Source organism: Colletotrichum graminicola, assembly GCF_000149035.1.
Source record: "Colletotrichum graminicola M1.001 genomic scaffold supercont1.19, whole genome shotgun sequence".
NCBI lineage: Eukaryota > Fungi > Ascomycota > Sordariomycetes > Glomerellales > Glomerellaceae > Colletotrichum > Colletotrichum graminicola.
Genome location: NW_007361023.1, coordinates 125,577 through 152,131, shown reverse-complemented (window position 1 = coordinate 152,131; position 26,555 = coordinate 125,577). Strand labels below are relative to the sequence as shown.

The following is a 26,555-nucleotide window of genomic DNA, read 5'->3' as shown; positions in this document are numbered from 1 at the left end:
AGTTCAGGGTTTCAATTTGCAAAGCAACAAAATGTTCAAGCTGCATCGTCATTTGCATGCATGTTCTTTTGATTTAACCCAGCACTTTGAGTAGGTAGTAGAAGGTTTCGAACTTATATGCATTGTCGGCTCTTTTCCCTCTGCAGCCCTACATGTTTATTGTCCTACTGGAGGCCAATGCAAGGTATATCTATGATAGGACATTTGATTGAAATGGACAATATTTGGTACTGTGGACATTCCGATTTTTTGAGACAAATGCAGCTACAGTGACTATTAAAATCACTTGGCAGTCTGGATAAAGCGGCATCATAGCCTCAGACACGAGCCGCGAATGTTTATAGATAGATGCCCAACGATACAGCAAAGTCTGCATTCATGCCTCTTGACGAAACTCTTGGCCATGTAGGCTGATTGGTAGGCACTGAGATTATGGCACAACCACGTTATTCTTGTCAATCACAGGAAGGGACTTGCGTTTTCAACCGATACTCGCTCTTGTTCGAGATTCAAGGTCAAGTTTTGAACATCCGTCACAACCGTATAATTGTTTCAGTGAACCAAGGTCAGAATCGCAGTCCCGCATCCTCACTGCCAGCGGTATTAGACTCTATGTTGGAAGCATGCGATGTCTGGACGCTGCTTGGCGAGCCACCCTGCATCGATGCGAGTAGAGATGGGTTTATAGTATTGAGCTTGACATCATTAACCATCTGTCTCGATAAAATTACATGAACGCGCATGGTCACTTGGTGGCCGATCAAAGGGGAATTGTTATCGGCCTATGATGTAGCGCAGGGTCGGATGCTGACTTTGGAATGAATGGCCACGGATGGTGCTGCAATTTGGCTGAATCGCTTTCTCCTAGCTCTTGTACATCTCGCACGACTGCCGAATGTCTTCAACCCATTTTGTTCTAACGTCAACCTCGTCGTTGCGGGCGATGTTGCGTGCGCGCGATACAAAAAGGGCCTAGAGGTTTCCAGTGCCGTGTAAGCCCAGGGCTTGCCCCACGATATGAGGCAAGGTGCTCGACGTTTGATGGGTGTACCAGTGCGCGTGGAACATGGATTCAAATGTGCTACTACCAGCATAGGAAGGGGTTGGTTCTCAGCCCTACCATGCGACACTCCTCAGGGACACTTTGGCAGACAAGGGCAAGGTTCGGAGGGGCTTCTTCAACGCGTCCTGGATTGGATCAACCGGTTCCGGGCCTGAGGGTTTTCGATCCGGTACGCATCCAGGTGCCGCCATCAGGCTTAAAGTCTCCCCGGAGAGACCATTGTGGAGGGAAGGATTTATAGAAACACTGGGGGAAATTGGAAAAATAGAGGGCTCGGCGGCTTATCGAGTGCTCGTAACGACAGAGCTTCCCGAGTGCATGATTCCCCCTGTGTTTCGTCGTGAAATCTTCCTGGAAGCCTCGCACTCTTTGCCAAGCCTAGCCGCAATAATCCGACTCACGGCTCTCACGGCTCTCACGGCTCTCTGCACATTCCGGAAAGGCAATCTAGAGTTGAGTCCATGAGAAACCGGAAGATGAGGTACGTACGGCGATCTCCGACTCGGCTCGGTTTCCCAGAGGCGCCAAGGCCCAATCGCCCCTGGGAAGAAAGAAGTCTCTCAAAACGCCAAGACGCCGCGCAGCCGATGCGCCCGCGGCGACTCGTGTGCGTCGCCCAAAGGTGCCAATTAGTTCCCTCTGTCCCCCCCCCCCCCCCCCCCCCCGTCACTGATCAGTTTGGATCCCCCCGCCGCGTGAGAGCCTAAGGGGAGGATGCACGCGCGCGCGCGGGCTTCTTGGCCGAGGCGGCGCCAATGCTTTTGGGCGGGACGAAGGGGCCAGACGGTGAAGTGACCGCCGCGTGCGGGTGCAACCAACTTCGGCGACTTCGGCTGAAGATGGCACGGGACCCAGGTGGTTTGTTTCAAGGGCCTCGAAGATGCGCGCTGCCCATCCGGGTGTGTCCAGTATTGTGAAGATCACCGCGGGGGGTGATTTGGACTCTCTTGCAAGGGGTCTCGGGAGCAAAGCAGAATCGTACGAGCCGTCGAACCGAAGGCTTGCCCAGGACCGTTAGCTCGCTCAGCATTACGAACCACTGATAGTCGGGAGGAGCTTGAGAGTCTCGACGGGCGGGGCGGAAACGTTAGGCCAAAGCTTTGTTTGTGCTCGGCATCCGGAGTGGGAACACGGCACGGGTAGCACGAAAAGCTGTGGGCGGATGGCCAATCTCGACGTTGGTCGGAGTCATGTTCGTCATACGCGCGAGGTCAAGATCGGATCAGCGGCTTGAGGGGGGGGAGGGAGAGAGAGAGAGAGAGAGAGAGAGAGAAAGAGAGAGATGAGCCGAGCCGAATCCCTGGCTGGCCATGTCTTTTTGGAGTAATTTTTGACGGTGGGCGCGCTTGGCAAGCTCGCCAAGCCATGGTGCTACAGTAGCGATATTTTAGACAGCTTCTGAGATGCGTAAGAAGGGGTTAGAATGTCTGGGCAGCGCAAAGTGAAAAAGAAGGGCTTCTGGGGTCGTCTCCAGACTCGTTTGTCGATATTCGCCAAGGTCGAAGCAGGGGACATGAGTGTGCCAATCATCATCACCCACGCTGCCGCCCACAACTCCCTCCTCCAAATGGACCCTGAATAAGTTACATGAGAGAGTGGGACTTTGGATTCATTGAGATTGGTGGTTGAACAGATGCGCCTCTGCACTGACTGCATGTGTGTACGGGAACCTATATCCCTACCTGCTATTGGCATTTCTCAAACGCCCGTTTATTGACAAGTCGGTTCGCCAAGGAAGCTTCAGGGTGTGAATATGTATCTCAGTCTGCACGCGGACAGGCATGTCTCGGCACTGGTAACTTGGGGTCCGGCTGAACGAACCCTGCCACATGACGGATGCAGACGAGCAGACAAAGGAGGGTTGCTTATCACGATGGAGGCCATGCCCCCCAAGCCAAAACCGCCAAAATGGCAATTTCGCTCTTCGCCGTATCCCCCGCGATCCTTCGCGTCCGTACCGTTGTGTGCCCCCGTCCCCTCTCTCTCGAGTGCTCACAAACGCGAGGCCCATGACATTAGACTCAATCGAAGCTGAAGGAAAAACAAAAGCCGGTTGCGGGAACGAGGATGTGACGGGCAACGGACTCTTCGGGTATGCTCAAGTGCGCGCCGAGTCAAACAAACAGGGCGCCATGCCAAATGTCATGGCATTTCACCAGAGGCGGACCGGACGGAAGAACAGCAAATCACGCCCGAAACATCAGAATGCCATGTCCCCTTGGCCCCCCTCCGCCAATGTCGGGCAACCGTCATGCGCGGAATGCTCGTGCTGCCGCTTCACCACTGCCGAGTCCTCCTCCAAGAAGCCTCTAATGACCGCCGAGGGCTAGGCTGGCGAAGGGCCCAGCGCGCTGCTGCTCCCTTGTTTAATCATCAAGCCCATCAGATCATAGCCTGAGGGGGGGTTTTTCCCCTCTCTTCCTTGGTAGGATCTGTGGCACACCACAGCCTGCTTGGCAAAGGTTTGGCTGCAACAGCAGGCTCCCCAAGCGTAACAAGCGCAACACACACACACACCCCTCCAACACAGCACGTCAAATCACCTGGGCCATACGGGCGGGTTGCCTGTCACTGTGTTCGCCGTTAGCTGTTGATCGCCATCCATGCCGGCGTTGGCAAAGTAGCAGTGTGCTTGTGTGTGTGTGTGTGTGTGTGTGTGTGTGTGTGTGTGTGTGTGTGTGTGTCGGGTTCAAAAGGCACGCTGCATCGAACTCTCACACCGTCTTCTCCTCCAAGCCCCCCGTTGGCAAATATTACAACGATATGCTGCTCGCCGATGCTCATCTTGCTTGGGGGCTTTCTTGGCTGGCTCTGACTACGAACCCCCCCCCCCAGATAACTTTACTCTGTACGGTGTACCCTCCCAAGCCCCAAGACCTGCGGTGCCCAGGAGAGACGAGGGATGCCAAGACGACTCACAAAAACCTACGGCACATCCATCATCTCCCACCCCCTACAAGGCCTAGGCGGGCCAAGGCGGCTTCTGTGGCCCATTCTGGAGTCAGAGAGCTGATAGTGCCTCTTGGCAGGCAGCGTTTGAGACCTCTCGAGACTCTGGTAGAATTGGGAAATGCCAAGACTTTCGTGCCTCTGTCTCTCTCTCTCTCTCTCGTAGTTGAAATCTCTCGCCTCTGGCGCCTTTTTCGCCCAGACTTTGCCCAGGAGCTTGCTCAGCCCGCCCAGCTGCCCAGTGAAAGCGCCAGGCATCTGCCTTTTTTTTGTCCCTCTTCCTCTTGTCTTGTCCCTCATTCACTCATTCCCGCCCTCTCTTTTGCTTTCTGTTTCTCATTCTCTCATCTGTTATTTTTAAGTTTTTATCTCGTTTTTTTCTTCTCCGTCGTATTGGGAGGGCGGAATGACATGGTCAGGCGCAGTCGGATATCCTTGCTTGGCGATTCCTGGGCTTCTCTCACCAAAGCAGTCTATCGCCTAAAAGGTCGCTGAATTCGCGCTCGGAAACGTATAGGATTTTGCTACCTTGATCCCATCCATCTCGTCCCATACATACATACAATACATACACACACGAACACACCCCGGCCGGTTGAGTTTACTCTCCCTGGACGGTTCTTGATAAACCCCCGGGACACCCTCCACCCCCATACTCGCCCTGGTACCTGAATCTCCATCAACGACCTGCGACTAGTGTTGGCTTTTGTGTGGGGAATCTCCATTACCATTTCTTAAATAACCATCGCCGTAGACCCTCAAAACCGCATCGAAAAGGGTCGAGAAGAAAGGGGGAAAGGAGACAAGGGAAAAAAAAAAAGGACGAACAAACTAGCACGGGAATAAACGGAACGGAAGGCCATACACGCACACACGCACCCGATCACTCACAGCCGCTGACGCCGCCATGTCCCTCCACAACGGCGCATACAGCCATCCGGGCTACTCGGCGCCGCCCTACAGCCAGGGATATCACCACCCGCCCGGGGGCCAGATGTACGGCAACGGCCACGGCAACACGCAGGTCTACTACACGCCCTCCGGCCACGACGCCGCGCCGCAGCAGCACTGGTACGGCCAGCCCGGCCGATGCCGGCCCCCCGGCGGCGGCCACGGCCCCTGCTCGCCCGATGCGGACCGCTTCAACAGGAAGCGGCGGCGGTGCACCTACATGTACTACGTCCTGCGGCAGATGGCCATCTTCGTGCCCGTTGTCGTGCTCTTCCTCAACATCAACATCTACGTCTCGAGGCGGGGCAAGTACCTCAACGACTCGACGAGCCCGGCGGACCCCATCTTCTACTCGCTGTGGCTGACCGTCCCTATTGTGAGTTGTCGCCGGTAGCCCGAGTCCAAGGTCGTGGGTGATGCAGTTACTGACGCCTCTTTTGTTTGCAGTCCTGTCTGGTATTAATATGGTCCGCCATCGCCGTGATTTGCCGCAAGAGGGTGCCGTATCGCGGGGGCATACCGAAGCACTTCCACTTCGGCATGGAGCTGTGCTTCTCGCTGGGGACGACCATCTGCTGGATCCTCCTCGTCATCCAGATCGAGTCCAAGAAGTCCAACGGCTACTACTCGTATCCGTATATCCAGTACGAGGCCGCGCTGGCCTTCCTGCTCGGTGTCATCATGTGAGTTCTCGCCTTTCGTGTCCTCGCGCCTTCTCTTTCAGGGGACATGTTGTACTGATGGTTCCTTTTCCCCTGTCTCGCAGGCTATCCGAGTTTGGACTCCTCGCGCGTGCCTGGTTTGAGTTCACCAATGACAAAACGCGGCACGAGACCGAGCCAATGGTTCAGGTCTAGTCCCATCGGACGGCGCATTCCGAGGGCGGAGTTGTACGAATAAAAAACACACACACACACACACACACACACACACTGAGAGTTTTAACGGTCTTATCGGCACGGCGTTTGACAAGGTTTGGGGTTCGGGGGGGGCCCGCGGTTCTGGCCATGCGGCCCGGGGTGGGAAGCGACCCTCCCTATTGGTTTGACGAAGAAGAGAAAAACAGACGCATGAGATACCCATGAGCGAAAGATACCATTAATCAAGAAGCAATTAATTACCCACTGACACTTCGGCTCCGTGTGCTGCCTTCTCTGATACCTAGCTCCTTGCAGTCGTTCGTGCTTTCGGTACTCCATCGCCGACGGCGGGAGCAGCGCGGCGGCGAAGACGATGACCCCGAGCAGCCCCGATACGGCGAAGATGCCAAGGTTCCCGATCTTCCGGAACGCCGTGTAGGGCTCAAGGGCGAGGCCCATGTCGAATAAGGTTGCGGCCGTAGCGACGAAGACGCAGCTGGCCTCAGTGGCCTGTCTGCCTTTGCAGACCCAGGGCATCAGCCTGGAGGGACAGGGTTGGGGTCAGTCGTGTCTTGCAGGATCCGGCCGTGGTGCGATAGACACGATGCAATGCCTCGGGACTCGGTCAGGACAGGAAAGGACCTCGTAGTAATTGGTGACGAAAGTCATTATTGTTTACTTTTTTGAAATAATAATATTGGTAATATGAAGTAAATAATGATCCATCAAGCCTATGACAAGGGTCTCTGCAGTCGCGTATCGAGTGAGGCCGTAATCGGCGGTACGGTCGCATGCCGAAGTGTATCCCGTAGAACACGCGCGCCGAGGAGTTGCGTAAAGCATCGCCGCAGAGGTCGTAGTCACGGATGGAGTTCAAGGGATAGAGGCAAGCGGCGTTCTACAATACTTATCGACGCTCCCGAGTGAAGACGTAGGGATGATGGCGAGACTTGCTAAGGCAGACAATGGGGAGGGGGGCCGGAAGATTGTATACGGCACGTTTATATCAACCTACCACCGCCCCGGGGCTGTCATAAGACCCATCTCGTTCGGGACGTCCCTCCTGCAGCAGAGCGGCACAGTCGGCCGTGATGTTCTCCGCGTGGATTGAGTACATGGGGTTAGTTCCATTCAAGGGTGCGGCAAAGTGATTACAGGTCATAGGCTGGAAGCACGTAGACAGATGTATGAGTGCCATTGACGTGTGAGAACGAGCCAGCGAGGGTGAGTGATGAGAGTGAGGTATGAGATGTTGAGGCAACGACTGAGAGCGGAGAGTGAGTGAGATTAAGAGTGAGATTGAGAGTGAAAGCGAGTATGAGTGAGAGAGTGAGTGAGTGAGTGTAAGAATAAGGTACGAGTGGGGTCAGATTACCTAATCTCGGTGAGCTTTACACCTTGAGCTTCGGTGTGGACTCGTCCTTCACCGACAGCGGGGCGATCGTCGGGCGACTCATCGGGCAAAGCCGCTAACGATTTGGACGCCAAGCGGGCCGTGTGGATCCTCCATCTAGACTTTAATTGGCACATTTGTAATTTATGTGGGTCTCAGTTCGCTCATGGGACGTCTCAGGCGCGTCACACCTCGTCAATAGCGCCGAAAAGAGGCAGAAAAAGAGAAGGAGCACCAGGGCAGGCAAAGGCAAAGAGCAAAGGCAAGTGGGGACGGCAGGCGTCGCCCGCGACTTCCGACCGGGTCGAAGTTGTCGTGCCAGCAGGGAAAGAACGAGAGAGAAGGAAGGAAGGAAGGAAGGAAGGGAGGAAAAGAGACAAGGAGGCAGGAACGGGGCGGCCCTCGGGGAGAGGAAGGGACGAAGGGCAAAGAGAGAGTCTCAAGAGGCAACGAGTCAACGCGCTCAGGGTGAGTCGGGAATGTCTTCCTAAAACCTCCATGTTTTGATGGGTTGATTTGATTGATTGATTGACTGGATGACTGAACCCTCACACAACAAACAACCCCGGACAATGCCTAACGATCTAATCTACCGACCGACCAACCCATCCACCCCATCCATCTATCCATCCATTCGTCCAACCAAGACGACGTAAGACCGGCGAAAGGTAACGTCGCAGCTAGCCAGCCTTTCTCGCCCTGGCCGCCGATTTCGCCATTTTCTGGTTTTTCCCCCCCAACCACAACTTTGGGAAGAAAAGGGAGGGAGACCGAGAGACAGGAACAGGGAAACGGACGACTGAGGAAGAAAAAGAAAGGCAAAAAAACGGCCCCGAAAGGCGTGAGGAGAAGAAACCAAACCCCCCCCCCCCCAAAGAAAACCACCCCATGGGAGATCACCATGTCCTCAACGAGGGCAATTAAGAAGAGCGCCTTCTCATGCGAACCATGTCGCCGACGCAAGGTATGTGTCTATCTTCCTTTTCTTTTCTTTTTTTCGTTTTGTGTCCTTTTTTTTCTTGTTGTCTCTCTTTCCAACGCCCCCTCCCTTCGCGTGCGCCTAAATTCCTGCGCCTTTCCCCCGCGGCCGTGCCACCAAAGTATGACGTTCCGCCCCCCCTTGTACCACCCGGCACCGCCGACAGCTTCCGTAGCGGGCGTTCTTGGTTTGATGATTCTACCTGACGCGTCTTCGGACCCGGAAGGTTTACGGGAGCGGACATCATATCCGGTGGTGAAGGAGCGGGAGCGGGAGCGGGGGGGGGGGGGGGGGGGGGACGGGTTGACGGCTCCCGGTACCTAGGGCATCCGGGTTTGGGACCCGGACCGACCGACGACAGATGGACGGACGGAAGGACTGACTTAATACTCTGCAGGTAAAATGCGGCGGAGAGCAGCCGACGTGCAATCGCTGTGCCGCCCGCGCTGATGAATGCGTCTACAAGCTGTGAGTCCTATCCCGTTCCATCTCGCCCGTAGTCCGTGTCTCACAGGACGACGCTAACTGTCGACTAAAAAGCAACCCGACCCTGTCGTACACGTCACGCTTGGAGCACCGTGTCAAGGAGCTCGAGGCCCAGCTGGCCGCCGTGAGGGCTCACGCCCCGGGCCCCTCCGAGCCGTCGCGGACCTCGTCGCCCAGCGTCGGCCCGTCGGCTGGCCAGTCGCCCATGACGGACCCGCATCACTTCGAATCGCAGGACGAAGAGTCCGTCAACGAGAGCTTCAAGGGCCTCAAGGTCGATGACAAGGGCGCCATCACCTACCACGGCGCCACGAGCTTCTTCAACCTGCCCGGCGACCGGCCCTCGGGCTCGCGGGACCAGCAGTCGACGTCAGACCACGCCATGCAGAGGCGTGAGAGGCTGGTCGCAAACGCCTGGCAGCAGCGAGCCCTCGAGAACATGTCCGATATCCCAGTACGCCCTCCCTCCTCTCTCCCTACATGCCTACCTACCTACCTACCTACTACTGTCCAATGCCAGAGTGAACCTCTTCGTAAGCTGACGCCCGCCCTCCGCCAGGAACCTTTCCAATACTTGTTGAACGTCCACTGGTGCTGGATTCAGCCCTTGTTCAACTTCATCTACAGACCCGCATTCACCCGTGAGCTCTCACCGGCCCCTTCCCGCCGACGGCTTCTTCTCTTTTTTGGTCCATGGCTAACCCATACATACCTTACCTTTGCCCAGGCGACATGCAGACATTGGGACCCTATTACTCTCACACCCTTATGAACGCGGTATTATCACACTCCATCCGCTGGGGGCGCAGCGACCCTGCAACCAAGGACAAGTTGGAAGAGTTCTACGACGGCGGCGCCCTCTTTGGCAAGCACGCCCGCAGCATGGTCTTTGAGGAGCTCAGCAAGGGCATCTGCTCCATCCCCACCGTCCAGACCCTGCTGCTGCTCAGCGCCCAGGAGTGCAGCGTCGGCAACAGCGCCCAGGCCTGGACCTACAGCGGTCTCGCCTTCCGCATCATCGACCATCTCGGCATCTGCGTCGACGGTCAGAGGTACCCCGGCTCGGTGCAGCTGACGGACGAGGACGTTGAGATCCGCCACCGCCTCTTCTGGAGCTGCTACTTCTGGGACAAAATGATCAGTCTCTACCTCGGACGCTCGCCGTCGCTCCAGCAGACGTCCGTGTCGCCGCCCCAGATCATGTGTAGGTCTCCTCCCCCATACGTTGCGGCCGTTGACCCAATCCCTCTCCGAGACTAACGACGTGCGTCTCTAGTCGACGACTCGTCCGAGAACGAATCATGGACGCCCTTCGGCGTCGTCCCCGAGGGCGGCTGGAAGTACCCGCCCGCGGCGGCCCATTCCACCTCCTGCTTCATGCAGATGTGCCGGCTCTCCACCGTCTTCAACGAGATCCTCGTCCACATGTACGACCCCGTCCGCCCTAACAGCCAGGCCGAGATGCAAGACTGCCTCGCCAAGCAAGAGGTGGCTCTGCGGCAGTGGTGGGACGAGCTGCCGCCTTTCCTCAAGATCGAGGCCACGGCCCTTCCCGCGCTGGCGCCCCCCTCCCACATCATTACACTGAAGTAAGCAACCCCCTCCTCGTCCCTTTCTTTTTTTTTTCTTTTTTTTTTCCGGTCAACATGTGCCCCCCAAGCTGACTCTAGGTCAGCGTCCTCTACCGCACGTTCAAGATCCTCCTCTACCGCCCCATGCTCTCTCGGCATAGCGGAGACAGCGCCGAGAACCTGCAGCCGGTACAGAGGTACCTGGGCGAGTGCGTGACGTCCGCGACAGGCATCATAGCCATCTTCGACCTGTTCTGCCGCTCTTTCGGCATCAGCCACTGCGTCTTGTCCCTCTCTTACAGCGTGTACATTGCCGCTTCCATCTTCCTGCTTCAGGTCCAATCCAACGTCGAGGACGCCCAGGCGTTACGCCGGCTAGAGTACTGCGTCCGCATCCTCGCATCCGTCAAGCGCATCAACCCAGGTGAGTCAATGTCATCCATCGCCTACTGTTGCTGTGCCGCCGTTGCTCCCGTCAAGCCTTTGCCGATTGAACCCCGACTGACGCCTTGCAGTCATCAGCAGCGCCCTGAACCTCATCACCCGTGAGCTCGTCCGCCTGGGCATCAACATCGGCGCCCTCGGGCTACCAAAGACAGCCCCGACACCGCCCATGGCTACGTACGGCATCCCGCAGCCCCGGCCAGTCGACGCGCCGTCCGCGTCCGCCCCGCTCGGCCCCGAGGCCACCAGCTCACCCGAGCAGCAGCTCTACAACTTCCCCTTCGTCGACACCCTCGGGCCCGAGGCCTTCGCCATGGACCCGCAGGTCGTGCAGACCATGTCGTCGATAGAGCCGTTGAGCGTCCGGGTCGGCGCGATAGATTATTAGCGAAGCGCGACGTACTCTCTCCCACGTCGGCTCTGGAGGCGCTGTAGACGGCCGACGTCGCGACCAGTCTGAGCCGACGTGAACAAATGCACCAAGACCTGACCATTGAATGTGAATGTCAAGCTGCTTGTCATCGGACAGACCGCCGGCCTCGCTGACGTCCCATTCAGGATGCCGGCACGCCATCCACGCGTTGACGCCCTGCATCCTGGTCTCGATGTTATCGGACGGCGTCAACCACATACCTAGACGGCGCTCCCGTCAGCGTACACTTTCGAGACCTTCACCCCGACTCGTCGGTCGTCGCCAAACCGTGAACAGGCCGTTGATCCCGCTCAAGACAAGCATGCTCCCGACGTTCAAGTCGAGCGCGGGTCACCACTTCAAGACCCAGTGCCGGAGCGTTGTCGCAAACATGGTCAAGCGTACGGTGCTGTCAGCGCTCTCCTTGCACAACACGCGCGGTTGGTAGGAGAAAGCATGAGCAGGGGAACGCAGCATCATGGATCATGTCAGTCTCGACCGCCTTGCTAGGTGTGAAGTCGGCGACGGGCCCCGCCACGCCGGCGAGCGTATCGAGCCTCAGGCGGGTCGTTCACGAACGACGACGAACCGGGTGCTGGACTATGCGGCGTTGGGTGCCAGAGCGGCTGACCGCGTCGCAGGGGACGGAGAGGGAGGTCGGGCGGACGAGAGAGCGTTGCCGTCGTCGTCGTCGTCGTCGTCGTCGCCGCCGCATCATCAAACCACTAAAGGTGTAGCTGGCGAAGGGTCTTGGTGAACTCGACCAGGTGTACTGGAGTATCTGGATTTTATTAGAAAATACGATACGTATTGCACTGCTGTTTTGTGAAAGAGTCAGGTGGCACCACGAGCCGACTCCCCCTCACCACACCCACTCGTAGCACGTGGACATGAAGCAGATCAGTCCAAGTATAGAGGCAGGACATGGATGGTGAGACCCAGACTGATGGCGACGGGGGAGGTCCTGAAACCCCCGGGAGAGGATGCTGCTCTGTTTCATTCAGTGTTGTTTTTGTGTCGTGTCCCTATGCATGGGCTGTGCGACGTTGGGGGTTCAACCTCGGCGTTTGTCGGCATTTCTTGCTCGGAGTGGAGACGAGAAGACCAGTCAGTGGCAGGACGAAGGGAGAGAGAGAGAGGCCCGATATCTCCCCATCCGCTAGGCCGAGGCGGTTTTGAGGGACGTGATATACACAACTCACGGCTTGCCCTGTTGCGGAGTTGCGTTGTCGTACACGTTATACCGGTCGTACCCGTCATACCGGTGGGATGCCTCTACTCGGGCATGTTCCGATCCCCTTGGGAGAGGAGGGGGGACAGGATGCTCCGGAGGGACCGCAGTAGCCGCAGTTGGTGCGAATTGGGAGGGGATCGGGAAAGAGAGAATGAGACAGGAAAGAAAGAGAGAGGGAGGGTTGCAGGGCAGTTAGTGTGCGATGGGCGGCGCGGTGCGTGGTCCGCGGAAGGGGGAGTGTGAGGTTCTGCGGGCGTGTGTGATATCACGCGGGCACGCACACACACACACACACACACACACACACACACACACCGTCTTCTCCGCATTCGGCGGCATTCCGAGTCGGTTCGCGGCTTCGGTCAACTTCCGATGTGGACGAGTGTGTGCGTGTTGTGTGTCTGAGAGAGAGAGAGAGAGAGAGAGAGAGAGAGAGAGAGAGAGAGAGAGAGAGAGAGAGAGAGAGGTCCCAAGACTAGGCGAGACTCGCGAATGGAGGAGGGGGGGGTTGACGAGTCTGGACGTTTGTTGGAAAACGTGGGGAGGAAGGGCAATGGAGACTAGCGCATCCGATGCGTCCGGGGGATTACATGTGCCCTGGACGGCATGGCGATGCCAAGAGGGCACTGGCGGCGGGAGGGTGTGGATAATAGATCGCGGGAGAGGGATGGGGATGGGTATAATCATCAGCCTACTACGTAGGATACCAAAGAGCTGCGGCTGTCCGTATCGGGAAGACTGTGCCGGTAGGGGGTGGTTGCTGAGTGATTTCTTCTTCTTGTTTCTTCGTTTCTTAATTCCTCACGCGGAGTGTTTGTAGATGACGGCGGATCCGATGCCGACGGCGCCATCGGATGGGCCTTTCGACACCTTTTGTTTTAGGGAGGGGGTGAGGGAGGGAGCCACGTCTACCAAGAAGCCGTTTTTTCTCTCGGGGTCCCGGTCTCGTCATAGCCCTCGTCTTGGTCCTGAGTCGGGAAAAGGGGAGGAAAATGGTGCCGGGCAGGGGGGAAGATTTGTGGGAAAAGGGCCTAGCGAAATGAAGAATCTGTAGGAGAGAAGTTTGGAGAGGAATATGGTGACGCTCGCTGTTAGTCTCGCTACAATGGAGGAGAAACATGAGGAACGGAGATGAAGATAAAAAAAACCCCTCTGCAGAGGAGAACCCTCCGATAGAACCAGACCCATGATGTGAAAACGGACAGGATGGATGGATGGATGGATCGCCAGTGGGCCTTGAACCGACGCCCGTCGGCGGGTAAACGCTGCCCCTCCTCCCTCCCACCTCGTCCTCCTCCGAGGCTGGGGAAGTCGTCCGTGGACGTGAGTGGCTGACGGTGACCCCCGGTTCGCCGGGACACCGGGGGATGGCCGAGGTACGGTTAGCTTTTCCCTCTCTTTTTTCTTTTTTCTTTTTCTGCTCGATTTTTGCGGACGTGGGCCGAGGCGGACAACTCGAGGGATTCACGCGGGCATAAGAGGTTTTTTGCATGTACACCACCCAGGACATTGCGATCCGAAGGGCGGGGCGCTATGCAAGTTGGCCGAGGACGAGAATGATGTAGATGGCCGTGATGCTGCGGATTCGGGGTGTCTGGATGCGATTTGGAAGACGAAAACGATGCCATAGACTCGTTGGAGAAGAATATATAGAACGATGTGTTATCGCTTTACATAAGCGATTTATACGTATCCTGCATGGCCCTTTTAGCTCAGTGGTAGAGCGTCGCACTCGTACTGTTGCACACTATGCGAAGGTCCACGGTTCAATCCCGTGAGGGGGCATTGCTTTTGCAGGTGGCAGACACATGTTTCCCTTTTGTTAACTACATCTCCCTACATAGTTATAGACATAGATAAATAAGGCACTATAAGTTGTTTTTCTACTTTTTCTTAGTATTTCTTAAGTACCTACCTACCTAATAGGAGATTTCTAATATTTTACTATATTTATTTATCTAGCTTACTTACCTACCTACTACCTAGGTAAAACTAGTTATTAAGCGTGCTAATGTCTACGACCTGTACTGGCACGCTTGCCATATGATTATTCTTATATTTATATATACTTATACCTGTCCATCCATGCACATACATACATACTCTAGACATGTATATTCTCCATGTCAGTGGCGGCCTCGCATACTTTATCCCGTATAACCCGGGCAAATCCCACCTCGTTCAGAGGGCGCTTGCGGAATCCTCATGTTCCAATACTTGTTCTGAACGAGAGGCGACCAGAAACTCTGCGTGCATGGGTATAACATGCATAGTCACACTCGCTGGCCAGCAGCCCAAGTCTCGTCCCACTTGTCGGGCATGTTCTGTCCGGCTCCAGTATCACACACGCAGTCCTGCGACTTGAATCCCCCCCCCGCCATCAAGTAAGTCCTCGATAATGCGCCCACCCAGTGACCAGTGAAACCCCGAACGGTCGCAATATTAGCGTCCGGACGGTGTCTTGTGTAACCGGTCACCGCCTCTAGCGTCTCAGTGGCCCCGCCCTTAACCGAGGCGCAGCATCTCGACATTGAAGACCACCTTGCTCGCCCGGCCCCTGGCCCCACGTGCAGACCCGGTCTATTGCAGATGGATGCTGGCAATGCGCCCGCTGTAGACCCGGGGTACGGCACGTTCGTATCTCGGGTCACGAGGACGTGGTCTGCGTTATCACGCGTGCGTGCGTGGGATGTGAGGGCGGTAGGCAACCTGCAAAGCAACGGGGCGCCGGTGAGAGACGCACGCATTCTGCAACCTGGTCTGCGGAGAATCGGCAGAATGGTTGTGTGGTGAGATGCGACTCAAGCCGACATCTGGCTTGCGAAAATCAACCGCCAAGGACTGAGAGCATCACCATGAGGCAGCCAACCCTTCACGAGTGATGAGCGGCTTCTTGCGCCTAGAGGCCGGAAGTGAGCGGGGGAGGGACGGGCGTTCTCTCTCTCCTTGGCAAACATGTCCGGCGCCGGGTCGAAATTCGGGGGTTTGCTTACCTACTACGGACAAGTACCGTTCTGTCAAAGTCCCTATGGGAACTTTGTGTGGGTGAGGGGGGGATTGGCCTCGCGCGTGCGGGATATTGCCTGCTGCCGAAGTGCTTGAGTCGTCTAAAGTAGCCGGCCCCATCCATATCCATATACTCTGGCTGTGAATGAGAGGAGCCCGGCGTTATCAAACTTGGCAGTGCGGAAAGTCTGCCCGGCCCTTTGTCGGTTTTTTGTTTTTGTTTTCTATTTCTTAGTGTGACACGTAGACCCGGACGTCATCTGTGACCAGACGGGCCTCGAAAGTCTTTATCCATGTGCATGGCGAGGCCGTTGTCGACGGAGCACCACCTCGGAGCGTCGAACAACACCGCGCCGAGTCATCCATCTCTCGAGAGAGGTCCGCAAAATACATGCGGTCGATCCAGTCGTCGGCGAGTGCAAGCAGATTTGTGTTTCCACGCCAAGTCTGATAGGGTATCTATCATATAGCTATGACCGACTCTCTACAGTTGCGTGGCGGGCGCTCAACATGATCGGCAACTCAAAGCTTGTCTGGGTAGCCGAGATGACCAAACGCCGACCTATCAAACCTCTGGCATCACGACTCGACAAACGTAAAGCTTGCAGTGGGTGATGGACGAGGGGGCCATGCTGCCGTAGAACCGACGCGCGCCAAAGCCTCCATGGAGACTATAAGCTGCTGTACCTACAAACTCAACAGACATCTGCCCATGTACCCTGGTTGGATGTAAAAGAACCATCACCTTTCACAACAGACCGCATGCACAGAAAGATGCCGGTCGCGTCACGAAGCCGTCTATTGTAGCACCAATCGTGCCCAAGTTCATCGCGTCACGGAGTCACGGGCATGGGATCGCCATCAATGCCCGGCCCGAGACGCATGCGTACCCAAAGCTTTTCTTCGTCTCTTCTTTTTTTTTCGTTTTTCCCGCTCCTCCCGTTCGGCTTCTGACCGAGAACCAAAAGAGCTTGGGCCAATGGCTGATGTGCGCGACAACCGCTCCGTTCGGCTTGGGATTCCCGGTCCAAGACCGAGATGGGTGCGGTGCCATAAATAAACCAACGCCGGCTCGGGTCCACAGTGGCACGCGTATTTGCAAGACTTTGCTGATACCCAGATCGACAGAGCTTTTTTTCGGGATGCTTCCCCCCCCCGCCGAATGGGAGGGTGGCCATGTCACTTGGGAAATTTCAAGACGGGTTATGTTTTGCTCATAGATTTCCATACTGTGGTTCGGTATTATCATGTAACGAGGGGGGGGGGGGGGGGGGCCGCCCCTGGCTACGTATCTCAATTATAGTCATAAGTCGTCACGCTGAAAAGAAGAAAAGAAAAAGAAAAAATGACAGGACCGACCATGTCGGAAGACACGCGTCATGCTCCGCCACGGGTATTCCACAGCGCCTCGGCGTTGCCCCTGAAGAGCCTGTCGACCAGGACGTCGTCGTTGCCGCACCACCCGAGGACCGTCTCGATCCAGGGCCGGATGTCGAGGCCCTCGAACCTCGTGTGCGGCCAGTCCGTCGCGAAGACGACGCGATCCCCGCCGCGCAGGCGCAGGACCTCGCGCGCCATGGGCTCCAGGTCGGCGTGGTCGGCCCTCGAGCTCAGCCGGTAGGGCGCCGACAGCTTGACGTAGGTGCTGCCGGCCTGCAGCAGCCTCGCCAGGGACGCGAAGCCCCTCATGTCGTAGGGGTCGCCGCCCGACGCCGCCATGTCCCCGGCCGAGGGGTGGCCGAGGTGGTCGACGCAGACGCGGACGCCGCCGAGCGTCGGCACGACGGGCTCCAGCAGCTCCATCATGGCCATGGGCACGTACAGCTGGATCACCCAGTCCAGGGGCCGGCAGTCGTCGGCGTACCGGCGCAGCAGCTCGCCGAGCTCCGCGGCGTCGAGCGACCGGCCGACCGACGACAGGTTGATGCGGACGCCCCGCACGCCGAGCCTGTGCCACTCCCTGCGGGTACTCTCGGGCACGGTGCCGGGCTCGAAGGCCACGACCGCCCGGCCGCGGCGGGGGCCGAGGGCGCGCAGGGCGTCGAGGAGGCAGGCGTTGTCGTTGCCGTAGATGGACGGCTGCACGAGCACCATGTTGTCGATGCCGACCGAGGCCTCGAACGAGAGGGCCTGGTCGAGCCGGTGCGTCTTGGGGCAGTAGATGGCCTCCTTGGCCAGCGGGTACGCGGTGGGGTTGACGACGTGCATGTGCGAGTCCCACGCGCCGCGCGGGATCCGCTCCGGTAGCGTCAGCCTTCGCCGCGTGGCGGCAGCGGAGGTGGTGGACACCCTGGGTACGAGCTTCTCGTCGTGCCTGGTCGACGAGGGGGCGATGAGGGGATGGATGAGCGCCATGGCGGCGGCCTTGAGGTGATGGAGCAGGGGGGGGAGGAGGGACGGATGCGCCTGGAGCATGCGCCGCCTCTCGGGGAGCGTTTCGAGGGCGACGACGGCCTTGTGAGTGAGGCCTGAAAAGGATCTGGCGGTAGAAAAGAGGTCAAGGCCGCGGACCTGTCGTCGTTGTCGTTCTTGTTGGTGCCGTCGATGTTCCGGTCGCGGGGTGATGGTGGTGAGCCGCCTGGACGAGAGGCATGGGAGGGATGAGTTCTTCTCCTCGAGAGGACAGACTGGCGTCAGGACCGGTGCCGTGAGGGTTCTGTTATACGCAACGCCGGGCAGTAGCAGCAGCAGTAGCAGAGGTGTGCGATGGTTCGGCGGCGGCCGTGGTGGTGGTGGTGATCCGCCTGTACATATAGAAGCCGGCCCATTGCGCTCGACGAGAATCCGCCAAATGCCTGGTTCATTGTGTGGATCATGGCGGTGCAGCATACTCGAGAGGGCCAGGTCCAGATCCGCCTGCATTCTATCTCCAGCGGGCGATGCAAGAAGTAGGAGCTGCAGGAGGAGTAGTAGTATCAGGATCAGTAGCGGGAGGAGGAGCAGGAAGTGGAGGAGATGGAGATGCAGGGCCGAGTCGGGGCAGAGTTCAACGTCAGGGTTTGGGGTCCGCGTGCTCGGAGGATGGCCGACCTAGGTGTACTGCGTGTATGGATAGTCGGCGGTGGCTGTATGTCGAGGTCAGTTGCGGTGGCGATGCGCGGTTTACACAACCAACGCTGCACGCATACATACATACTCGTACATGCCATTGACCATTCCCAGCAACACACCTCCGGGGAACTTGGTATGGAACCTGCCCGACGGCGGCAGGCCGGGTTGGAGTGGAGAGGGAGGCCGCGACGGCGTCCCCGGGTTTGCTTCAGTCCCCCTCTCCGCTGCTGCTAACCGCGAGTCAGGGGCCCGTGCGAGAAAGGGACCCCTTCGGAAGTTGACCGAGAGGACGACTAAGAGCGTATGCAGTGAGAGAGAGATGAGACTGATGAGCGAGAGAGTGAGTGAGTGGTCCTGTTGTGAGTAGGCACATTGTCCCCGGAGAGACTACGGCCGGAATCGATCCGGGAATATCCGTATAGCACGATGCTACCATGCCCCATAAGGCCTACCCTCCTGCATGCAGTCTTTGCGCTGAAGAATACTTGTTTGCCTGTCTGTCACGGCCAACCCCCGGCGCGGCACTTGATGACATGACCTGGGCTGGATGAACGGAACTCCCGAGTGAACGTGGAGATGGGGGGATGCTCATCTTACTAAGAAGCTTCCAGGGATGGATGAGGCCTCGTCTGATTTTCCCCCTTCACCCACGCACACCCAAGAAAACAAGCTGCTGCTCTCTCCTCTCCTCTCCTCTCCTGTTCGGTCAACGTCCGATGTTTTCCTCTCTCCTCTGAACCCATCCCATTCCGTCCCCCCACACTTCTCTCTGCACGAGATCCTCCTCCCGCGCCATCGAACCACCGAACGAAATCGCGGGGTTGAACAGAACGAGGGCCCAATCTGCATCCCATCTTGTATTGTACCCCGTGGAGAAGAACCGCGCCGCTCACACCTTTCCCCTCCCTCCCCGTGGACCTGGAAGACGTTCTCCGTCGTCCTGGAAGAGGGAGTACGACGCAAGATAGAGAGAGAGAGAGAGAGAGGGTGTGAAGAGGATTGACTGGCAGAACAACGGGGAAAACGGAACAAGATAAAAAAAAGCTCGGCGCCGGCGGCTTGTGTTCAGGGGTAGTGCTTGTTAGAGATTGCCTGTCACGCAAGATAGGGGCTGCCAAAGGACTGGGGAAACAGAAAAAGAAAACAAACTCTAAAAACTTTTTATTCCCTCTCTTCCCGAGTTTCCCAGCCCGCGCCCGCAGAACGCGCGACTCAAGGCGCCGCCGACGAAGACCGAACACGGAAGAAGAAGAGCCGTTTCTCGTCCACGACGGCCGTAACGCCGAAAAAAACCGCGGAAAATGGTCCAGCTCAACATCAATCCCTATTATCTACTGACAATACTCGTTATCTCGTGCGGGTCTATTCCCAAGGGTAAGACAAGATAGTCTCTCTCTCTCTCTCTCTCTCTCTCCCTCTCTCTCTCCCTCTCTCTGCTCCACCCGCGCAAGCTGCGGTTCACTGACTAGCTTTCCCGCAGGCTACGATGAAGGCGGCTTCAGCGCGGCGACGGGCCTACCCTCGTTCAAGAACGACTTCGGCCTCGTCGCCAGCGCGTGGAAGGGCGACGAGTCCGGCCTGGCCGACCGCAAGGCCAACATCTCGTCCTTCGGTGTCCTCGGCGCCGCTTTCGGTTCCCTGATCGCCCTCGCCGTCAACGACAGGCTCGGCCGGCTGCGGTCCTGGCAGCTGCTCGTCGCCGTGTGGATTACCGGCACCCTGATGCAGGTCTTCTCGTCCGGCATCCTCGGCCTCATGCTCTTCGCCCGCATCTGGGGCGGCATCGGCGCCGGCGGCCTTACCGTCGTCGCCCCTCTGTACCTGTCCGAGATCGCGCCGGCCAAGTCTCGCGGCATGGTCGTCAGCATCTACATGGTCGTCCTGCTGTCGATCCTGACCATCGGTGAGCTTTCCGCAGCCCCGGGAACCACAACCAACGGCACGCAACGCAAACCCCTTGCTAACCAACCGTCTACCCGTCTCCCAGGCTTTTTCGTCAACTATGCCGCCAACGCGACCCTCGCCGCGACGCGGATGCAGTACCGCCTCGTCATCGCCATCCCGCTCATCCCCACGGGCCTGGCCTTCATCGCGTCCTTCTTCCTCGACGACACCCCGCGCTGGCTCGCGTCCCAGAACCGCGGCGAAGAGGCGCTCGCCGCCCTGGCCAAGCTCCGGCACGCCGACCCGAGCGACCGCGCGCTGGCGGCCGAGTACGACGAGATCCACGAACAGATCCGCAACCGGAACCAGATCCTCGCCGAATCGTCCACCTGGTCCATTGCCAAGGATATCGCCACCATCCCCACCTACCGCACGCGATTCCTCCTCGGCGCCGTGATGCAGACCGTCGCGCAGTGGTCCGGCGGCAACGGCATCACGTACTACATCCCCGACATCTTCCAGTACGCCGGCGTCGTCGGCGACAACACCTCGCTCATCACCAGCGGCGCCTACGGCGTCGTCAAGCTCGTCTTCACCATGATCTTCACCTGGGGCCTGGTCGACGTCTTCGGCCGCCGCCGCTGCTTCATCGCCGGCCTGTTCTTGCAGTGCATCACCCACGTCTACATGGCCATCTACATGAGCGTCTGGGTGGGCGGCGGCAACAAGTCGGCGTCCGACGCCGCCATCGCCTCCGTCTTCGTCTACGCCGTCGGCTGGTCCATCGGCCTGTGCACCGTGCAGTACCTGTACGGCACCGAGATCTACCCGACTCGCATCCGCAGCGTCTGCTACGCGACCAACATGACGCTGCACTGGTTCTTCCAGTTCGCCGTCGTGCGCGTGACCCCCAACATGTTTGTCAGCCTCGACGTCTGGGGCGCCTACGTCTTCTGGGCCTGCATCTGCGCCGCCGGCCTCGTCATCCTGGGCCTCTGGGCGCCCGAGACCAAGGGCATCCCGATGGAGAGGATGGAGGAGCTGTTCAGCGGCCCGTGGTGGATGGGATGGAGAGCCGGCGTCGACCTGGAGTCGAGCGAGACCACACCCTTTGGCAAGGACGGCTCGACGAGGAATGATTCGAAAGAAGGGCATCTCGCGCAGGACCGGAAGACGGATGTGTAGTTGTAATTCTAGAATGCTGCTACGAGCATTTATTGTTGTTTTTTTATTCCCATCCAACTTGTACAAGACGAATATAGTCTTTTTAATCACCGCGTCTTTCACGAGGACACATTCAGAAGTCCGTCTGTCGCGCAGAATCCTCCGAACACCTGGGGGTGTCCTACTCACCACAAGCTTCCTTGCGTCGAGTTGGCCGCCGTCCTTGGACCTCGGAGCCGGATCGGCATGGAAAGCGGAGTATCTCGGCCGATAGACCCGCCTTTCCTCGGGGATTCAAAGCCGACACGCCGTTAGAATCGTTGATTTGACTCGTAGTAGCAAGGATCAGAACCCCTCATCAGTAAACATCGTCTCAAACGCGGGTTCTGGCCAGCATTGGTTGATTCGGCCCGACACTAGTCAGCTTATGCTCGCTACCAGAGAACATAAACACGCTTGTTTTCGTTACTTCTGTCGCCACCAGCATAGCTACTAGTCTCTTGCTCTTTATAGCGTCCAATGCCTCGTTGCCCCGTTGGCCTGTCCTAACTGACCTCGTCGATTCAAAGCAAACTATACGATGGAGAAGGGACGCGGCTCGGGGGCCCAGCCGCCGTCGTCGCCTCCGCCGCGGAGGTTCAGCAAGCCATGGTTGCTTGTCGGCGCGCTCGCTCTGATCGGACTTGGTCATATACACTCTCCCCAGCCTCAATTGGAAGCATGGCAGCGTCACGGGGGAGGCCACAGCCGCACGCATAGCTCGAAATCTGTAGCAGACTCCCCCTTCGGCCAGTTTCCTCTTCCCAAGGACCCTTTCCGCTTCATCCCTTGCACCAACGCGTCTGTTCCCCCGCCGCTCGACGACACTCACCCCGAGCAGACCTGGGTGACGCTGTTCGACCCCGACCCATCCAATTGGAGCTGGGGCAACAAGAGCGACTCTGTCGACTTGGATGACGACCCTTACGCCGGCCGAGGCATCTACCTCTGCGGCTACTTGGACGTGCCTCTTGACTATACCAACGCGTCAGAAAGCCGAATCGTCCGGCTTGCCGTTACAAAGTATCAGGTCTCCGGGTTGGCGCGCGTCGGCGAGCCCGCCGATGACGACCAGAACCCGGTGCCCGGCGCCAAGAGCAAGCGCACCATCGTCATTGAGCCCGGCGGACCGGGCAGTAGCGGAACCTCGTACGCGTGGAGGGCCGCGGAGCAGGTCACCAAGCGTTTCAGTGACAGTACCTTTGACGTCCTGGGCTGGGATCCGAGAGGAGTCAACATCACCCAACCGTCCATCTCCTGCTTCCCTTACGACGTCGACCGTGACCATTGGTCGCTCGCGACTGGGCAGTACTTGGAGGTGTCCGATGTCAAGCGCCAGCTCAACGTCGCGGATGCCATGAACGACGCGACGTTGAAGGCCTGCTGGGAGCTCCACGGGGACTTGGGTCGTTTCCTTGGCACCGGCCTCGTCGCGCGTGACATGGAGGAGATCAGGAAGGCGCTCGGCGAGGACGAATTGACAGGCTACCTCGTCAGTTATGGCACCGGCATCGGGCAGACGTATGCGAACCTGTTCCCGGACAGCGTCGGCCGCATCATCTTGGACGGAACCGAGTACGTGCGTGATCACCGTCTGCTCGGTGGTTTCGGGTGGACTGCTCTTGACAACGCCACGGACGCGTGGCACGATGGTTTCCTCGGCGAATGCATCAACGCCGGGCCGGAGCACTGCGCGCTAGCCAAGTCCGAAGACGACCAGCCGGTCGTTCTCGAGGACCTGAACATCCGGATGAGGTCGCTGATATCCTCGCTCATCGATCGTCCCGTCGTTGGATACACGAAAGCATCCGGCCCGTCCATCGTCACCTATTCGGGCCTCGTGGGCGGCCTTTACAGCTCCATGTACAACGCCGCAAGCTGGCCGGCCCTCGCCAAGATGCTGTACGAGCTGGAACAGGGCAACTCGACGCTGGCGACCGCGTTCCTCGAACGCATGTCCTGGCAGTACGACCCCACACTACTGGCCACGACCAAAAAGCGGCCTTCGTCGGATGAGCTCGGCACCTTGGTGGTCTGCGCCGACTCGTACGACGCGCCCCTACCCCCCGACGGCCTGGACTGGTGGGCGTCGCTCTGGGCTAACATGACGGCAAAGTCATGGATCTCGGGCAACTCGCGCTTCTTCAACGTCCTGCCGTGCCAGCACTTCACAAAGTACTGGCCAGAGCCCGCGGGAGTCTACAGGGGCGACCTCAACCACACCCTCAAGAACCCGGTCCTCCTCATCGCCGAGACGTACGACCCGGCGACGCCGCTGCGCAACGGCCGCAGGCTACTGGACGAGATGGGACGGAACGCGAGGCTGATTGTCCACCACGGCTACGGCCACTCGTCCAGGGACACGTCCAACTGCACCGACTCGATCGCCAAGACGTACATCCTCGAAGGGGAGCTGCCCGACGAGGCCGAGACGGCGTGCTACGCCAACGAGAAGCCGTATCTGTACGGCGTCAAGGACAAGGGCGTCAGCGTGCTGGCCGAGGGGGCCATGGATCCTATTGACGTGTGGCGTCAACACCTGCGCGAGATGGCTTTCATGAAGTGATGATCCGCTCCTTGGAGTTCGCCGCTCCACGTCTCTTGAATAAAAGAAGGTCGTTCACGCCTTTTTTTTCTTCTTTTTTTTTTTTCTTTTTTAAACGTGTGGGTTTTGTAAACGATATTATCAGATACAGAGCAGATTTCTGTAGAGTTTGTAACTGCAGCAGGTTCTGCCATAAGGACCCATGGTCAACGTTGAAAAGGAACATGTCAAACACAACCCGATGAACTGAAGATTATTTTGAGGATACGTTTAAATAAAAACAATGCAAATAAGTTGATGGATATACAGCACCTCATTCAACCTGGCAAACTGTTCTGTCGACGTTCCAAAGTGGACCTGTGACAAAAGGGTTCTCCATCGCCGCGATAATAATACAGCAACAGCGACGATTCTCAAATCCGCACGACTTGAATACAACCGTCATTGTTGTCTGCAAGCAGTTTTGGCTAACAGACTGTGAACGGCCCTGCTTGGAAGGTGCACGGCTGGAGAATTCTAGTTGGAGACTCCCATAGTCGTAGGCATGAGCCTCTCAACGCCGCTTGAAGGTTTATCCGCTCTTCCAACTCTCGTGAATACGAACGAGCGAGCTTGAAAGTTCAACCAACCCCTCTGCCGAGATCAACAGCCGGGCCGGGTGTGAGTTGCTTACCTATTCCGGAACTTGGTCTGAACTCGGAAGTTGCCGTTTCTCCGTGATGATGGCATCAATGTTTCAGCCCAACTGGCACGAGGTTATTTTTTCCCCTTTCCGAAATCGTGGTACGCATGAGCCTGGGCGATCTGATACATTATCCGATTCGGGGGCGGCGCTTCGAAGCTCCTTTTCGAGCCTCGAACCGACGCCTTGATCTTGACATCTTATCCCACGTCAGATGCGCCTCCGGCATCATGAACTATTCGTAAGCATAGGCAGAAGAACCATCCTGGGCCGCTGGATCCCGTATTCCGACGAGACGCTAGCCTGTTATGTACCTATACACTCTAGCCGAACAATGGAATAATATACCACACGCAGGAACGGGCCGCTTTCACTATAGAGCCTCGACATTCGTCCTCTCGTGCCACGTTTCCGAGACAATCAGAGGTTTTGTATCCTTCACTTCTGAAAGTGTTACTTACGCCAGCCGTTATCTTGGGATCTCAACCTCAAAAGAATGTTGCACACATCTCGGTCTCTATTCGGGAGATTGGGGCAAGCCGATCTGACATGGTGAAAGCCGGGATCTGCCACCGAACCGAAAGTGCGCTCGGGGCAGCGTTTGGCCATGTGGACAATATAAAATGTGACACTGCAATCACGATGGCGGCCAAATGGTGATTGCATGTCGATCTGTGAGCTTGATGAGAATAAAGTTCAACTGAACAAGTGAAAAGTAACTATGCTGAGATCGACAAAACTACGGCTTGAAGTATGCGCGACCTGACTCGACAAGCTCATGGCCGGCTAGAGCTGTAATAGGCCAGCCATTATTACTGCAGAGCCAGGGACGAAATGAGAAATCGAATCCCTGTTACTATAGCGCGGCCATCAATCGTGCAAAATAAAGTAAAATCTCCGAGAGAAACTTCCTGATTACTACAATGCTACGGTCTACCCACACTTTCTACCTTTGTCTGGTCACAGTGGTATCCGGTTTTCCATCGTTCCGAAGGCGCTCCCATGCGATCATGGCATCGTGCACACAAAACTTTGTACGCAAACTGGTATTCAGCAGCCAATGATATTCTGCAGGCGGCCGGTACACTAGTGGATCGTAGCAAGACGTCTGTATTCTGACAGAGACTACACTATACGACGCGCCATGCTGGACGACTATCCCTGCAACCTACCGGTAACGGCCTTGTATGCCTACGATAGATATCCGTGGCCGTCATCTGGAAAGGCCGAATCAAGATTTGCAAACTCCCAAAGGTCCGACCGAGCTGGGAGCTATGACGAGAAGCCAATCGCGAGGGCAAACTTCAACAAGCGCATCCTGTTGTACGCGAGTCAGAACTTCAAGCTGATCCTTCGGACATCTCTGCATGGCGCGTTTGACTATAACTCTATTTGTTAGGCTCTCGCCGTATTCCTTCACAAATGCTTGGACGTTCAGACACGTTACACAGAGACGCCACACCTGGGGGCCACGTGCGTCTACATCAATGTATGTGCGCACCCTGGATAATAGTGCATGATGGAAGGGCGAGCTCTGATCGCTCTCGCTGAGTGGACAAACTCTTCCCGAGCAGTACCATTTCCTTGGCCGGTGCCCCCGGGCCCCCATTTCACCCCAGTTGTTAGTCACCTCTTCCGGCCAAAACTCTGGAGGGCTGGAAGAAGATTCTCACTTTCGACACGCGCGTCGGAGAAGAATTTGCCCAAGCATCGACCATTTCATAGTTGTCAAGGGCCTCGAAACACAATTGCGAGCCGCCTCCTCACCCTGTCACGCAAATACCCGCCCCAGGCCTTTGGGCCGGGCTTACACGAGTCAACGGCAGAACGCGAACGATCTTG

At 57.3% G+C, this 26,555-nt stretch overlaps 7 protein-coding genes and 1 non-coding gene across 8 annotated transcripts; 6 read left to right on the top strand and 2 right to left on the bottom strand.

Annotated features, from left to right (window-relative positions):
* Positions 1-4,919: 4,919 nt before the first annotated feature.
* GLRG_05519 (uncharacterized protein) lies at positions 4,920-6,291 on the top strand (the record flags this gene model as incomplete). Its single annotated transcript, XM_008096204.1, has 3 exons — positions 4,920-5,339; positions 5,411-5,646; positions 6,129-6,291. The coding sequence occupies 3 exons, from the start codon at positions 4,920-4,922 to the stop codon at positions 6,289-6,291; spliced, it is 819 nt and encodes a 272-aa protein (XP_008094395.1).
* Positions 6,292-8,117: 1,826 nt separating this feature from the next.
* On the top strand, positions 8,118-11,084 carry GLRG_05518 (fungal specific transcription factor domain-containing protein; the record flags this gene model as incomplete). Its single annotated transcript, XM_008096203.1, has 8 exons — positions 8,118-8,180; positions 8,593-8,663; positions 8,736-9,135; positions 9,241-9,322; positions 9,409-9,885; positions 9,958-10,270; positions 10,357-10,676; positions 10,768-11,084. The coding sequence occupies 8 exons, from the start codon at positions 8,118-8,120 to the stop codon at positions 11,082-11,084; spliced, it is 2,043 nt and encodes a 680-aa protein (XP_008094394.1).
* A 2,959-nt stretch (positions 11,085-14,043) lies between these two features.
* GLRG_13134 lies at positions 14,044-14,127 on the top strand. The gene has a single exon. It is a non-coding gene; the product is annotated as a tRNA-Thr (tRNA).
* Positions 14,128-14,615: 488 nt separating this feature from the next.
* Positions 14,616-15,089, bottom strand: GLRG_05517 (uncharacterized protein; the record flags this gene model as incomplete). Its single annotated transcript, XM_008096202.1, has 1 exon — positions 14,616-15,089. One exon carries the CDS (start codon positions 15,087-15,089, stop codon positions 14,616-14,618), a length of 474 nt encoding a protein of 157 aa, XP_008094393.1.
* Positions 15,090-16,725: 1,636 nt separating this feature from the next.
* Positions 16,726-17,703, bottom strand: GLRG_05516 (amidohydrolase; the record flags this gene model as incomplete). Its single annotated transcript, XM_008096201.1, has 1 exon — positions 16,726-17,703. One exon carries the CDS (start codon positions 17,701-17,703, stop codon positions 16,726-16,728), a length of 978 nt encoding a protein of 325 aa, XP_008094392.1.
* A 1,997-nt stretch (positions 17,704-19,700) lies between these two features.
* On the top strand, positions 19,701-21,468 carry GLRG_05515 (uncharacterized protein; the record flags this gene model as incomplete). The annotated part of the gene is made up of 3 exons (XM_008096200.1): positions 19,701-19,773; positions 19,880-20,302; positions 20,387-21,468. 3 exons carry the CDS (start codon positions 19,701-19,703, stop codon positions 21,466-21,468), a joined length of 1,578 nt encoding a protein of 525 aa, XP_008094391.1.
* A 559-nt stretch (positions 21,469-22,027) lies between these two features.
* On the top strand, positions 22,028-24,052 carry GLRG_05514 (uncharacterized protein; the record flags this gene model as incomplete). The annotated part of the gene is made up of 1 exon (XM_008096199.1): positions 22,028-24,052. One exon carries the CDS (start codon positions 22,028-22,030, stop codon positions 24,050-24,052), a length of 2,025 nt encoding a protein of 674 aa, XP_008094390.1.
* Positions 24,053-25,857: 1,805 nt separating this feature from the next.
* Positions 25,858-26,112, top strand: GLRG_05513 (uncharacterized protein; the record flags this gene model as incomplete). Its single annotated transcript, XM_008096198.1, has 1 exon — positions 25,858-26,112. One exon carries the CDS (start codon positions 25,858-25,860, stop codon positions 26,110-26,112), a length of 255 nt encoding a protein of 84 aa, XP_008094389.1.
* Positions 26,113-26,555: the final 443 nt, after the last annotated feature.